The sequence below is a fragment of the Carettochelys insculpta genome, chromosome 4 (assembly GCF_033958435.1).
Source record: "Carettochelys insculpta isolate YL-2023 chromosome 4, ASM3395843v1, whole genome shotgun sequence".
Lineage (NCBI taxonomy): Eukaryota > Metazoa > Chordata > Testudines > Carettochelyidae > Carettochelys > Carettochelys insculpta.
The window spans coordinates 90,399,685-90,415,901 of NC_134140.1; the positions used below are offsets into that span (position 1 = coordinate 90,399,685).

The 16,217-nt window shown below is 42.5% G+C and overlaps 1 protein-coding gene across 1 annotated transcript in view; it reads left to right on the top strand.

Moving 5' to 3' along the window:
* Positions 1-1,372: 1,372 nt before the first annotated feature.
* MGARP (mitochondria localized glutamic acid rich protein) overlaps positions 1,373-16,217 on the top strand; it is a 29,140-nt gene continuing 14,295 nt past the window's right edge. The window contains exons 1-2 of the mRNA XM_074993291.1: positions 1,373-1,566; positions 1,701-1,835. Of these exons, the coding sequence (XP_074849392.1) occupies positions 1,482-1,566; positions 1,701-1,835 (220 nt within the window). The 5' untranslated portion in view covers positions 1,373-1,481. The remainder of the gene's footprint in view (positions 1,567-1,700; positions 1,836-16,217) is intronic.

Sequence of the window (16,217 nt, forward strand, 5' to 3'; positions counted from 1 at the left end):
CTCATTATGAATTCCTTCCCAACTTCAAACATGGGGTCAGTCAAACAATGACTATTTTGGCAGAACCCCACCAGCTAAACACCTGGGAAAGAATTTTTCTCTGAAATAACACTAAATCTCCAGCTCGTAGAGCCAAGAGATTATATGAGCTTCTTGTCTTTTGCAAAATAGCAAAACAAGCCTAAATGTATATCTTTCTTAACTGCAAAGCTTGAATATGCGATTTCTAAAGCACAAAAAGGCCAATAAAATGAACCCCAAATATAGTTTGCAAATGTGTTGATTTTTAAGTGAAGTGTAGATTGTTGGGGGCCTGACATGATTTGTGAATAGTCGCATTCAGCACTGCCATTCCTCCCAATTTTGAAGGGGTGAACCTCTTCGAGATTATTTCTGCTTGGATGAATAATTCTGTCAATTTGCTAATCTCTAAGAGAAGGTTTCCCATAGGAAGTTATCGAACAAAACGAAAAGATGCACAGCTGTTGCTTACAGGGTGATTCTTGTACATTTACAACACTCTTCGACAATGAATGAATGGACATAGAGCAGATATCAAAAATCTCCAAACACACAAACGTGCCAGCCAGCACTCCAGTGGAGTGGGCCATTCTGTTAAAGACCTGAGAGTTTGTGTTCTGCAGAAAAGAGACTTTAACAGAGAGAATGTTCGGAACTAACATTCATATTCAAATTCACCACATTAACAAGTGGTTTGAACAGGGACACCCATTACCTGACCCATTATAAGGACACTTTGATGTTTGATTTAACTCTTAATCTCCCCTTTCCCCCCCCCCCACCCCCCGCTTCTCATTTGCCAAGCTGGATAACAATTTTTCTCATTTTTCAACCCTGCTAACACTTTTTGGACCTCTGTGCTTTATATAGCAGCAACGAAGGGTCATGTGGCACCTTATAGACTAAAGGAAAAGTTTAGAGCATGAGCTTTCGTGAGTTAACTCACTTCTTCAGATGCTGGACCAGCATCTGAAGAAGTGAGTTAACTCACAAAAGCTCATGCTCTAAACTTTTCTGTTAGCCTATAAGATGCCACAGGACCCTTCGTTGCTGCTACAGATCCACACTAACACGGCTACCCCTCTGATACTTGTGCTTTATATACTGAGTCTGTTCTGGTGAGGCCATGATCTGAAGAAGTGGGTCTGTCCCACAAAAGCTCATCACCTAATAAATTATTTTGTTGGTCCTTAAAGTGCTACATGACACCTATTTTGTTCTGAAAGAAAGGGAAAAAGTAGAACGACTATAAGCAGAGCCGGGGATGAGTTGGAAACCAGACATTCGGACTCTGCAAGTAACTAGCGAGCCCTGATTTGTCCCTCTCCTTTGAGCTGTCGATGAAAGGGGAGGAAATGCCAAGCGGGAGAGGGGAACTCAATGCTGCCTCATAGCGCACCGCCAGCGAGGGGCATTTCTGAGGCCAGGCTACTGGGCAGCCACCAAGTGCTTACTTAGTAATGAAACGGGGACCAGGCAGGGCGCAAGCCATGTTTTGTGCTCGTAACGGATGCAGCGCCCCGCCTAGCGCAGCCCTGGCCCAAGGTAAGCAATGACCTCCCTCCCCCCCGCGCCCCGTGCGCGCAGGGCCCGCAGCAGCAACTCGGGGAGTGCGGGGCCCGGAGTCATGTGACAGCTCGTCGGGTTCCCGGGGCTCTCAAGTCCTCTCTGCCCGGCAGGCAGGGTGCGCCGTGCCCCGCTCCGCCCCTGGGCTGCTGAGGCCGGGCTGCGGCTGCGCAGCGGGGACCGAGCTGGGAAGATGGCGGTGCCGCTGCGCAAGTGGCTGTTCCTGGCGCCTGGGAGCCTGAGCCGTAGTGAGTCCGCGGCGGGCGGGGTCGGGAGACGTGGCCGGGGGCTGTGTCCCTCGCCGCGAGAGCGCTGGCGGCGCCCGGCTGGGGCTGGGGCTGGGGCTGGCAGCACTTCGGGGCGCCGCGGCTCGGCCAGTGCGCGACCTTGTCCGGGCGGCCCTGGGGGTGCGCGGGGGCCACATGCGGGGCTCTGCTGGGCTGCGAGGTGGGGTTTAGTCTGGGGGCAGGGGTGGAAGTAGGTTCGGTTTCTTAACGGTACTGCCTGTTGTGATCCCGGGGCGGAGAGCAGGAATTGGGTGTGCGCTCAACCTAACAGTACCGGTAAGGTGTGGGATGGGGGGCTCAGGGCAGAGGGTAGGGGTGTGGGGGGGCTCAGGGCAGGGGGCTCAGGATGTATGAAGGATTCAGGGAGTTGGGTTGTGGGGAGGTGTAGAAGTCTGGACAGGGGGCAGGAGATGTGTGGGGAGGCTGAGAGCAAGGGGTTGGGGGGGTGTTTCGGTGCAGTGTGCTGGGGGGCGGGGCTGGGTTACCTTATCTGTCTGGCAGACAGGTCCTGGTCCCCCACTTCTCTTTGTTGCCAAGGGAGCTTTAGGCTGGCAGTGATGTGAGAACCCCCCTGGGTTCTTTCCAGGGGCTAGGCAGCAGTGCATGCCAGGGATTGCACGTACACTGTCTGGCATCCAGTGAGAGAGGAGGCCGCAGGAGATGTGGGGAAGCACCAAGAGCTGATCTGGGAGGTGTGTGCGCCTTCTGCAGTGGGCCCCCCAGCCAGTCACTTTAACTTGCATGCCTCGCCTGTCTGCCTGCTGCTTACTGTGGTGCATAAGGTTGCTGATGGCAGCCTGGGGCAGGAACCTTGGAGGTGGTGGGAGCCTGGCTGGGAGAGCAGGGTGTTGGAGGGGTGCTTGGCCTCACTTTTACCTCTGGTTGGAAGAATTATGTAACTGACCTTTACTGTCCTGGAAGGTGGGTGATTAGACATGGGGGTGGATTTTGCTGGTCCTTAAGTAGCTGGGCTTTAGGAGAGACTTGGCGAGGGGTAGCTGAGCACTGAAGGAATTTGCCTGTCATATTCTGTTTGTATAGTTTCAGTGTTAAATGGGATGAGCTCGTGCCAGCCTTGGATCTAAGCAAACAAATGACCTCTTCTGACTCCTCTTCTGTGATGCCTCTAAATTCCACAGAGGTTCTCCCAGGGGTTTGCAACCTGTGGCTCTTTAAAGACTTCTTTGTACCTCCTGATACTATAATTGCAAGTTTTTTAAAAAAAAACAACAACTTCCTGATTATTTTGATAAATGGTGGATGTCTAAAAGCCCAACAATGAGCCCAACTCATATCTAAACAGCACACAATATGTGATCTCAAAAGGTTGGATAACTCCCCCTTTAATATGTGCAGTGCATTGTGGGATATGATACTGTACCTGTGTTTTGATTGTGTTGCTAACAAAATCTTGATTTTGAAAAGGAAGGGAAGCTTGTGGCATTCCTGCTGTTAGGGGCAACACACATTTTAAGAAAGAAAACTGAAATTAAAAGTGAAGTAAAATTGGCATAATTCAAGTGGGTTCGGGAATGAAAGTCAGGAAGACAGTGGTACAAACAGATGTAAAGTGTGTGACAATAGAATACATAAGAAGTTTGTGAATGTCCTGCAGTTAAGTTTGTATTGCGCTACAAATCATTGTGTGAGCACTGTTCTTAAAATAGGGGCTACAAAAGTGCGGTTTGATGTTATTTATTAAGGATCATCTCATATTCACAAGCACTTACATTATTACTTTTTTCACCAACCTAAAAAAAACAGTTCTTGCTATTTTGGTGCTGACCCCTCTTCTAGACTACCACATGGCTAGATTCACAAAACAAAAATAGTCATGTAGCACTTTAAAGACTAACAAAGTAATTTATTAGGTGATGGGCTTTTGTGGGGGTGAACCACCTATTCAGATCTGGAAACAGTGCTGAAAGTGAGCTGGCTTGACGAAAATGTAACAGAGAGGGAAAAAAAGTGAAAACTGATGGATCAGTTGGGTGGGGGAGAGCAAAGGGTGAGGAGGAGGGAGAAGAAAATTACTTACTGCAAGTGTCTCAGTGACTAGCCTGAGATCACTATGAATATCAAAGATGGGGAAACTGTCTTTGTTATGCATAAGGTAATTGCTGTCTCTATTAAGACCAAGTCGTGAAGTGTAAAATTAGAGAATACAGTCTAGTTCAGTATCAGAGAGGTAGCCGTGTCAGTCTGTAGCTTTGAGAACAACAAGAAGTCTTGTGGCACCTTATAGACTAACGGATATTTTGGAGCATAAGCTTTCGTGGGCAAAGAAGCTGGTCTTTGCCCACGAAAGCTTATGCTCCAAAATATCCGTTGGTCTATAAGGTGCCACAAGACTTCTTGTTGTTCTCGAAGTCTAGTTCAGATGTCTCCTTTTGTAATCTTTTGTTAAAATCTTTGTTGTAGGAGGCAGATTCTCAGGTCTCTGATACTATGGCCTGTGCCACTAAAATGGTCACCGACAGGTTTATGTGTATTCTGACTCCTAATGTCTGATATGTGTCCATTCATTCTTTGGCAAAGTGATTGTCCAGTCTGTTCAATATACATAGCAGAGGGGCATTGGTGGCACATGATGGCATATATCACATTAGATGTACAGGAATATGAGCCTGGAATCATGTAACTGGACCTAACCACATCATTCATGGTGTCTCTGGAGTAAATATGTGGACAACGTTGGCAACAGGGTTTGTTGCAAGAAAAGTTCCAGGATTCGTATTTCTGTGGTGCGGGGTGTGTGGTTGCAAGTGAGAATTTCCCTGAGGTTAGGTGGTTGTCTGTAGGACAGAACAGGCCTTTCACCCAGAGCCTCTCAGAGTGTAGCATCATGTTGCAGTATAGATTCTAGGTTGTTGATAATGCGCTGGAGGGGTTTGAGTTGGGGGCTATTGGTGATGGATGACAAGTAGTGTTCTGTTATTGACTACCTTGGGCCTGTCTAGAAGTAGCTGATTTCTGGGTATTCATCTGGCCCTGTCAATCTGTTTTTTAGTTCTCCCAGTGGGTGATTAAGTTTTTGTGAATGCCTGGTAGAGATCTTGAAGTGTTTGATATGTCAGTAGGATTCGAGCAGACAAGGTTGCGTCTAAGAGCTTGACTATAAATGATGGATTGTGTGTGTGTCCTGGGTGAAAGCTGGAGGCATGTAGGTAAGTGTAGAGGTGAGTGGGTTTTCAGTAGAAAGTGGTATTTAGTTGGGCATTAGTGATTTGCACTGTGGTGTCAAGGAAGTGGATCTCTTGTGTGGAATCATAGAATCACAGAACACTAGGACTGGAAGGGACCCCGAGAGGCCATTGAGTCCTGCCCCAATGGCAGGACCAAGTACTATCTTAAACCATCCCTGATAGACAGCTATCTAACCTGTTCTTAAATATCTCCAGTGATGGAGATTCCACAACTTCCCTTGGCAATTTATTCCACTGTTTGACCACCCTGACAGTTAGGAACTTTTTCCTAGTGTCCAACCTAAACCTCCCTTGCTGCAGTTTAAGCCCGTTGCCTCTTGTTCTATCCTCAGAGGCCAAGAAGAACAAGTTTTCTCCTTCCTCCTTATGACTCCCTTTTAGATACCTGAAAACTGCTATCATGTCCCCCTCAATCTTCTCTTTTCCAAACTAAACAAGCCCAATTATTTCAACCTTTTTTCATGGGTCACATTCTGTAGACCTTTAATCATTCTTTTCGCTCTTCTCTGGACCCTCTCTAGTTTGTCCACATCTCTTTTGAACTGCAGTGCACAGAACTGCACACAATACTCCAGCTGAGGCCTAACCAGTGCAGAGTAGAGCGGAAGAATGACTTCTCATGTCTTGTTCACAACACACCTGTTAATGCATCCCAGAATCATGTTTGCTTTTTTTGCAACAGTATCACACTGTTGACTCATATTTAGCTTGTGGTCCACTATAATCCCTAGATCCCTTTCTGCTGTAGTCGTTCCTAGACAGTCTCTCCCCATTCTGTAGGTGTGAAACTGATTGTTCCTTCCTAAGTGGAGCACTTTGCATTTGTCCTTATTAAACTTCATCCTGTTTACCTCAGACCATTTCTCCAATTTATCCAGATCATTTTGCATTATGACCCTATCCTCCAAAGTAGTTGCAACCCCTCCCAACTGATATCATCTGCAAACTTAATAAGCGTACTTTCTATGCCAATCTCTAAATCACTGATGAAGACATCGAACAGAACCGGTCCTAACACAGACCCCTGCGGAACCCCACTTTTTATACTTTTCCAGCAGGATTGATAACCATTAAGAACTACTCTCTGGGTACGGTTATCCAGCCAGTTATGCACCCACCTTATGGTAGCCTCATCTAAATTGTATTTGCCTAGTTTTTTTTATAAGAATATCATGAGAGACCATATCAAATGCTTTACTAAAGTCTAGGTATACCACATCTACCACTTCTCCCCTATCCACAAGGCTCGTTATCCTATCGAAGAAAGCTATCAGATTAGTTTGACAAGATTTATTCTTTACAAACCCATGCTGGCTGTTTCCTATTACCTTACCACCTTCCAAGTGCTTGCACATGATTTCTTTAATTACCCGCTCCATTATCTTTCCTGGCACTGAAGTTAAGCTGACTGGCCTGTAGTTTCCTGGGCTATTCTTATTCCCCTTTTTATAGATGGGCACTATATTTGCCCTTTTCCAGTCTTCTGGAATCTCTCCTGTCTCCCATTATTTTCCAAAGATGATAGATAAAGGCTCAGATACCTCCTCTATCAGCTCCTTGAGTATTCTAGGGTGTATTTCATCAGGCCCTAGATGGTCAAGGCTGAGATTGGTGGGAGGGTGCAGGTTGTTAAAATCTCTGTGGAATTCTTCGAGTCTCTTTACCATGGATCCAAATGACAAAGATGTCCCCTATTACTCCTCCTTTACTGACACTACATTGATGACAAGAGCTGAGGAAACATTGTTCTAAGTCAGCCATAAGAATGTTTACATACTGTGGGGCCATGTGGTGGAAGGCACCATAGCTGTGCTGCTGAGAATCTGACTCCTACCACAAAGAGACGTTAATACCCAAGGGAGACATCTGAAGTGAAATTTATTCTCAAATTCAACACTTTGTGACTTGGTCTTTATAGAGATAGCAATTACTTTACACACTTCAAAGACAACTTCCCCATCTTTGATATCCTTAGTGATCTCAGGCAAGTCACTTAATAGATACTTGTAGTAAGTAATTGCCTTCCCCATCTTTACTCTTCCTCACCCAGCTGATTTCAGTTTTCATTTAATTTTTTTTCTATCTCTGTTATATATTGTTTGCCAGCTTTCAGTGCTATTTCCAGATGTGAAGAAGTGGGTCTGCCCCACAAAAGCTCACTACCTAATACATGTTGTTAGTCTTTAAAGTGCTACATGACTGCTTTTTGTTTTGTGAAGATACAGATTAACACAGCGACCTCTCTGTAAACATTGCTAGATTGTTGTTCCCCCTATATTTTCACACACGCGTTGGAACAGACCAAGGCAAATCTTACCCTGCTTACAGGTTTAAGTTTTAATTTTTTAATTTTTGCATATAATGTTTATACTAAGAGTAACATTCCTATTCCCAATCCCCCTTTATTTTTAAACACTTAAGGTGCTTTCAGAAAATTGTATGAAAGAAGTTATAACAACTTCCTGTTTGGTAGTCAAAAATAATAGCGAGTCACCATAACAAGAAGGCACTTACACAGAAGTGCACAAAAAGTTATTGCCTGTTACATGAACCTATTTTTATTTCAAACACAGAATGGTATCTAGGAAGGTTTTAATTGTTTTTACCCTTTAGCTTAGCAATATTTTATTACTTTGATCATCATAGATAATTGGTTAACTTCTCCCTGAGTATATTAAACTGCTTCCTCCTGGAAATTCACATGTTCTTGTTGTTCTGGCATTTTTACTTTTTTGACCCTTGAAGTCTTGATTAAGTAGTGTTCACCATAATAAAGGTAATTTTATTTCTTTCATTCATTTGTGATGATTAGACCTAATAGACCGTGTGACCGTATATGGAGGGAAGTGGTAGAAGACCCATTGCTTAGGACTTCTACCGTGGGACAACCGATTGAATAAAAGTAGGATACAGTCCTCTTTTCCAAGAGGGATGGAAATAAGTAATTTAGTCAGAGTTGTTAGAATTGTGCTATCATTATTACTTTTCATCCTTCCCTTGATGAATCCCTGTGCTCAATGAATGATCTTTTCTGAAACCGATGAAATGAGATGGCAGGAAGACCATTTACATCAGTAATAAAGTTGGTCAGAATATCTTTTATGATACAGACCAGAAAAAACTGTCATGAATTGGTTTGATAATCTAAGTAGATTTAAGAGAAACTAATGTGTATGCATGAAATTCCTATATTTTAGCATTGATTCGTTCTGCATTTGTTGCAAGAAAACCTGACCATACAAAACCAAATTGGGTAAATGTTGGACTAGCTTTCGCCACCACTGCAGCTCTGTGGGTCCTAGTAAGTATTCTCACATTGTTACGCTAGACTTAACTGTTCACTAGAAAAGTCTTAAAACAGTAGCTACTGTTAAGAGAAGGCTGCATGGGGTTACATATTCATTTTCTGTAAGTTTATTGAAGGAAATGTCGAGGTTTAAGAAACACATGCAGGTCACATGTAGATCTTTGAAGCTGTAGATAGTTCATAATATTCCTTTAAAAGCTAGAATTTAATTTAGCTCTTCCTTTGTTACAACTTTCCAAACAAGCAGATACTGAAGAATTACATTTAGGCCTACTAACTTCTCTCCCAGACAAAGAGAAGTGTTTATGTGTAGAAGTGTTTAACACTATGTTCTTTTCTGCTCTAAGAAATTGGACAAGCTTTAGGGAAGGCTATAATAAAACCATATGCTTTTGTTTTTAAATATATCAGAAAAGTCATAATTTTATGACTGGATAGACACTCATATATTTTGCTAATTTAAAGCTTTATCTCATCAACTGTCAGGGCACTGTTGTGTAAGGCACTGGGCAAATTTGGAATGCATTTTCTCTGCCTGAGAGACATTATGATCCAGGATTAAAAAACAGGACATGGGAGGGGAGAGCATGTTGTAATTGTATAATTAACATGTTATGCAGAATAAGCTGCAGTCTGGTAGCCAGTATGCTGTCTCTTTTCAGTTGTCATTGCAAGATGTTGCTGTGGAAATCTTAAGAAAACTCCCCTTGGGTAGTAGTGGGTAATCTTTCTTTCTAACTTTTATTTGTCAAACACTGGCTTACATCCCGAATCAGGAGATTTTATCTTTTCTATAGCTTGTATTTCTTTTTGCAAAAATGCTGATTCCAGCTTGCTGGTTTACTGGATGGCTTTTAAAAATCATATTGTCATCTTCTAGCTCTTCAAGAAACATAATGAATATTTAATGGAATATCAGCGGAGACAAGAAGAGAGGGAGAAGCACGATGTATGTACAGGATGTTCATAGTAAGTATAGGAATACAGACTTATAATATGTAGACTGATTGATCTTTTTAGAAAAAGGCCGACTCCTGCAATGTGACCTGTTTGGTCAAATAAACAATGGGAGTTTCCTGTTCCTCTTCCTCTTTGTCAAGGCTATTCCGCACTGTGACACTCCAAGTACAGAAGGTGGGTGGCCCGTAAAAGACCTTAAAAATACCTTACCTCTATAGGTTCTGCTTTAAAAACACTTCCCAAGGTCACAGATTCCTTGACCCTATGAGGTAGGTGCCACCACCCAAGTGGAAAAAAAAACAACCTTTTAGAACCCAGGAAGACACACTTGGGATATCTCCCTGTGCAGTGTCCCCAAGCTTCTTCCCGTCCCTTAGGAAAGAACTTGGAAACAATTAGAAGAAATTAAACTGTGATCTGCTAGCTTACCTTTTGGTCTGTGCATGAATACTCAGAGACCTTTCTTTAGGACACAGGAATCAAATCATAGCCTTAAATTTAATCTAAACAATTTTAACAAAACAAAAGATGGAAATATGCCAAGAAAGTGATAAAGCGTACCTGGTTGCTAGGTGTTACAAAGCACTTAAAAAGATCAGAGCACAGAAGATTATTTCCCTGGGATTCCGTTTAGAAGTTACAGAGCACAGGAGAAATACATCAACCAGCCTAAAAATTCTCACACCAAACCCAAAATAAAAATAACCCAATCATGTCTGTTTAAACATTTCCTTTCTACTGACATAGCTGTACACCCAGAGTATGTTGTGGCCAGGATATTTACGAGATTTATTAAGCCTGTTTAGGATTAAGCATCTTGGTCTCTCTCTTCTCTGGCTAGAGAACAAAAGACCCCTCTCAACAGGTAACTACTTCAATTTGAACAATCCCTCTCTTCTCCCATTAGCTCAGCTGGCTGCTTGCCAACAGAGAACCCACTCTCTGTGGGTTTAACTCTTTATAGGCATTCATTCATGACCTTTCTTTGTTTTCTACCACTTGCTCCCTATTTTACCTTTCCTTAATGCCTCGTTAAAAATTTTGAAAAAGGGGGAAAAAAAGTCCAACACAAATACTAAGACAATGGTGCCAATTCATCACTATGTTTTTATACCTGTTTTATTGCTATTTTCAAGCCTTTGTTTGCCCATTACGGCTTCTCTTCTCTTTTTGCATGTATGTAGCTGAACATTTGTACAGTGGTCAGGAAAATGGGGTCTTAGTTCTTACTGAGGCTTATGGGCAGTGCCATCATGTGTATTTTGATAACAAGGTGTCTCAAAATCATTCAGCTTATTGTAGGATCAGGCCCATAATGTAAATCATATTTTCTCACTTTCATATACAAAGAAATATTCCTGTGACTTGTATTTTATATACCCAGTTTAGATAGAGGATAACACGATCCTAGATCGGGGTCGGCCATCCCCAGCAGGTGTGAGCCGATTTTGGGCAGCACACCAGCAGAAACACAGCCCCTCCCCTCTGCCCTCCCATGCAGCAGGGGAGGGCTGGAGTGTGGGGCTGCTCTGAGGACAAGGTGAGCACGGTGTGAAGTGGGGCCAGCTGGGCTGAGATCCTGCTGAAAGTGGGTGATGTGCCCACCAGGCTCAAGTCAGTGGGGCGCTGAGGGTCCATGCCTGGTTATTGGCCTGGGGGGTGGGAGAGGGTGGTCCACCTCTTCCACTCGCAGCCCACCACATCAGTCCTGTGGCCTGTTGACCTTGGGGGAGGGGTCACAGCCAGTGCCACTAGGAGGCAGGGAGGCTTTGCCTGCCCTGGGGGTAGTGCCCCTGCAGTAGGGCTGGGAGGGGGGGCTTGAGCAGCACAGGGCTTTAGCTCCCAAGGCATGTGGGGAGATGGGGGCGGAGGAGGGAAGCTCACCAGGGCAAAGCAAGGCCAAGGATCACACTAAACAGGAAAGCTCTGCGTCTATTAATGAAGTTGTTGTAAGTAGCACTGTTAGTGACTTTAAAAAATATCTCCAGCACTTGGACCATACATGGAGGTCAAAAGGTCAAATTTTGGCACTCTGCCTGGGACAGGTTGCTGACCCTGACCTAGATCAATGCATATGAATTGGGCCACTTGATTTTTTTTTGAAATAAAAAGGCAATAGCCCTCAGAATGCAGATTAGAAATGTATTTCTGTCATGTTTAAATATAGTTTATTTACTATGACAGACAATTAACTGACAGTTGTGGGTTCAGACACAGTTTATATGCGGCTTTCAAAGACCATTTTACATTGGCAAACCCTAGAATTGATGATATCACTTTCTGTTTAATTTTCTATAAATGCCTTTACTGTGCAGCTAAAAATGGAACAAAACTCAACAAACATTACATCACACTTAAGTACTTCATTTTGCATGTCAGCCTTACAAGTTTTCTTCTTTCCCTAGGCTGAAGATATACTCTAAGAAGTGATCTGAGTGATAGTTATCCACAAGGAAAAGATGAACAGGGTATCAGAAAATATCTGGACATTTATCTGTTCCCAATGATTTATACAGAGCGCTGTTAAATAAATTGCAATGAATATGGAAGGAAGTGATTGAATCTATTTTCTTGCATTCAACTGGTATTTCACCCTTCCCTAAAATCAGTGTTTCAAAACAGTGAATCTGTTTCAGAGTGAATCTTTTTTCATTTTTAACAAGTTATTGTGCTTTTGATATTACCTCAGTTGTCCTGGAAGGGTAGTATATATTACAAAGGAGAGTTAAAATAGCACTGTCTTTGAATTTTTATAGGTTGCAAGTTGTTATCATTCACTAAATCCTTTCAGTCACTAACCTTTGAAAGTATCAAAATTAACTATATGACTTACTTAAGGATGGGGCAGGGGATGGCAACCCAAACAGCAAGAAGAGCCATTTTTTAAAATTCAGTAAAACCTCAATAATTCAAGTGCCGCAATGCATTTGAATATGAGATGGTTCTTAATAAATAATGTCAAACCATATTTTTTGTAACCCTTATTTTAAGAACAGTGTGCGCACAGTGATTTGTAACGAGATACAAATTGACTGCAGGACATTCACAAACTTTCTACATATTCTCTTGAGGTTGCATTATTGTTGGCAAATTTCTCCCAGATGAACATGAAGGATTGGGTCTGTGCAATTTGAAATTTTGTTTTCATCTTTTTGATTTTTCCTTTTTTTTTTTTTTTTTTGAAGCCATTCCAATCCCACTTTAATTTCAGTTTTCTTTCTTAAAATGTATAGTGCCTTCACAGAAGGAATGCCATAAGTTTCCTTTTCAGAATCAGGACTTTACTAGCAACACAATCAAAACAGATACAGTATCATATGCCTTAACATTAGGAGATCACATATTGTTTGCTATTTAGATATGAGTTGTTCTAGTTCAGTTTTTAGATATCCACTGTTTATTGAAAATAACCAGGAGGGTTTTTTATTTTGCAATTATAGTGGTGACAGCCACAAAGAAGTCCTTAGAGAGATGCAGGTTGCAGCCCCCTAGAATAAGGGATTTACTTGGAAAAAGTGAATTATGCTTTGTGAAAAGAGCACTATCAAAGTTGCAATCTGTACAGAAATGCTAACATGGGGCATTTTGGGGCTTTTACTTTATGGACAGCATTAGAAATTATTTTCAAGGTACAAGTGTTGTTTGAAATACCACTTGGCCTTGGAAGAGTTGCTTCAGGAGCTACTGCAACTCATTTTTCCAGATCTGAATGAATGATCTGAATGAACAATGATTTTTTAGAGAAATGTTACATAAATTCCAGAAAGCTCATTCCTAGAGTAATTCATCCTCCAATCTTGTCTGTTTTGCAGGGTGCATTCTAGTTAATTTGCCCTATAACAAACATGTAGAACTTCATTCAGCTAGGAGAGGGAAAAAAACAAGCGTAGTTACCCTTTGGATTTTCTGTGGTGGATTTTTGGCGTTTCTGCCCTTGAGGATTTTAGAGAAATGTTATATAGGTTCCAGAAATGCTATGTAGTTTCTCTTTTGAAAGTCAGAAAATACAGAATGAAGGGTTAGTCTTAACTTTAAAGCTAGGCTGATCTGGCCTACATCCCCTGTTTTAGAAGAGCTCCTTTGAGAATCACAGAAGCAGAGTTAGTCTTCAAGAATTATGTCGGGGAGGAAAGGGAGTTGATAATCTTTTTACACTAATTTTTGGAGACTGATGCATGCATATAGTATAGTAGCATTTCAAGTGCGCATCCTAAAATAACCTCTTAAGTTTCATCATGCAAAATGATGTACATTGCCACACTTCTCCTCCTCATGTAGCACCTGTTAAAGTCAAAATGGGATCCCACATATATCTATAACTAGTATTTGAGCCAAAAAACATATCACTGAGAAATGCTTTCATGGTAGATTGCTAACTTTTATGCCTTGAGGCTGGATGGTAAACTGCAATTTCATTCCTGCAAATTCTCTTATCAATCGATTTGGCCCCTATCAAACTTACAGGTGTGAAAAATGCCTCACTGGCTGTGAGATCTGGTCTTCTAGGTCCTCTTACCCTATATTAAACAGATTTTATGAGAGAAGCCAGCATTTCTCCAATTGGGAGTCCTGATCCATAAGGGAGTTGCTGGTGGGCAGTTATTTTAGGGGGGGGGGGGTTGTAGTATTGCTGTCCCCCTGCAAGAGCCTTCTGTGCTGCCTTAAGAACTGGGCAGCTGAGAGCGGTGGCTTTTGACCAGGTCACCCAGTTCTGAAAATGGTGCCCTGCCTCTCATCCTCTCAGGATGGTGATACAATACCAGGCCCTCCTTACTTTGGCTTTGCTGCCTTCAGATCTGGATGGCTAGAGAGTGGTGGCTGCTGTCTGATGACCCAAACCCTTAGGCAGCTGCACATAAGAATGGGTAGCAATTTCATACCATACCATCTTTATTTCTGTGCTGGTGGCAGGTCTGCCTTTGGAGTAAGGCTCCCAGCCAGCAATCCCTATTCTCCAGGTATCCATGGTAGGGGTACAGCAACTACCCCTTCAATAACTCTGTGAATCTTCTTCTTCCCCTGTCTCCCACTGCCCCCAGGTTCGGTCCAGATCCTACCACTGCCACACCATGAAACTTCAGATTTAAATAGCTGAAATCATGACATTTACAAATTTTAAAATCCTATTACTGTTAAATTGAAGAAAATGAACTGTGAATTCGGTACGGCCTCTAGCAATAGGATACTGAATCTGTGCAAACAAGTTAGTGCTCCTGTACTCATCTCTATCAACTCAAAGTACTTCATTATAATGACTAGCTAATCAAAATGCCGATAAAGCAGACTCTAGCCTTTCTGAAAGGTAGATGTGATATATTCCCACTGCCCAGGATGCTGCCACCTTTCTGAGCTGCTCCCTAGAGGCCAAGTTCAGAAGAGGAGGGGATGGCTTGTCACTACCATGGTCCTATACCTGCAATACGTTGCACCACCTGGAGGAGAGGATTAGCCTCTGGTGGACCTGGTGATCACCTAAAAGGACAATGACAAAGTAGGAAATATAACATAGCTTCTGACCACTGGATCATGCTACTTTAAGATTCATATAATTTTATATCAATGAATCTTTTTAAATTGTGCAACTGCTTAACAACGAGGAGTCCTGTGGCACTTTATAGACCGACAGGTTTACTGGAGCATAAGCTTTCGTGCTTTGGCATCTGACGAAGTGGGTCTTAGCTCATGCATGCTTAAGCTCCAATAAACCTGTTAGTCTATAAGCTACCACAGGACTCCTCATTGTTTTTGTGGATACAGTCTAACATGGGTATCCCGCTGATACAAACTGCTTAAATGCATCTATATTAAGGGTCTGAACCAATGTAACTAGATACATTTAAAATATATGTGGTTATGCCACTGCCTACATCTAATCTAGTCCAGTCTTGAACAATTGAAGTGGATGCACTTGAGGGAGAAAGGATGCTGAGTCACAGAGAGTTTTTGTTTTCAATGTTTGAATTAAGTCCATGCTAACCTCAAAAATTAAGCAGACTGAATTAAAATTTCCCTCTGAATTAATCAGGTTTTAATTTCCTTTAAAACTGTCTTGGCATAAACCTACTGTTCTTGCAAGTCAGCCACCAGGACTTCCATGAAATCTAAGTCACATAAAATTTCAGTGGAAGGAATAAACCTTTATGGAGGGTATGGAAAGGATTTGCTTTGGAGAGTTTGCTTTATTTCAGAACAAAGCAACAAAGGCTACAGAACTATTTTATTTCCTTTGCAGGTCATATTATTGAAGTGGAAGCACTGTTGCCTTAAATGAAGACTCTTCATCCCTACTAAAAATTCCAGCAGTGGTGGAATTATTTTCTTTACCAAAATAACCTTTATATTTATCTAACTTTTCTACAGTTAGACAGGACACCAAATTTGTATGAAATTGGGACTAAAGTGGTATCACTCAAAATGAGGGACATGATTGTCTAGTGAAAAGCATGATTCTCAAAGCGAACTCACTTGAGCCATCCACAAGCACTGGTAGATATGTTGGAGGGTAGGGATAGGGTCTGGAGTGACCTAGCCAAATTTGTGTATTGGGCCAAAGAAATCTGATGGGTTCACCAAGGACAAGTACAGAGTTCTGCGCTTGGGACAGAAGAATCCCAAGCATTGTTACAGGCTGGCAACCGACTGGCTCAGTAGTAGTGCAGCAGAAAAGGACCTGGGCATTACAGAGGATGAGAGGCTGGATATGAGTCAACAGTGTGGCCTTGTATCCAAGAAGCCTCGTGGCATATTGGGGTGCATTAGGAGGAGCATTTCCAGCAGATCTAGAGAAGTTATTAACCCCCTTTAATTGGCACTGATGAGGCCACACATGGAGTGTTGCATTCATTTCTGGGCCGCCAAGTACAGAAAGGA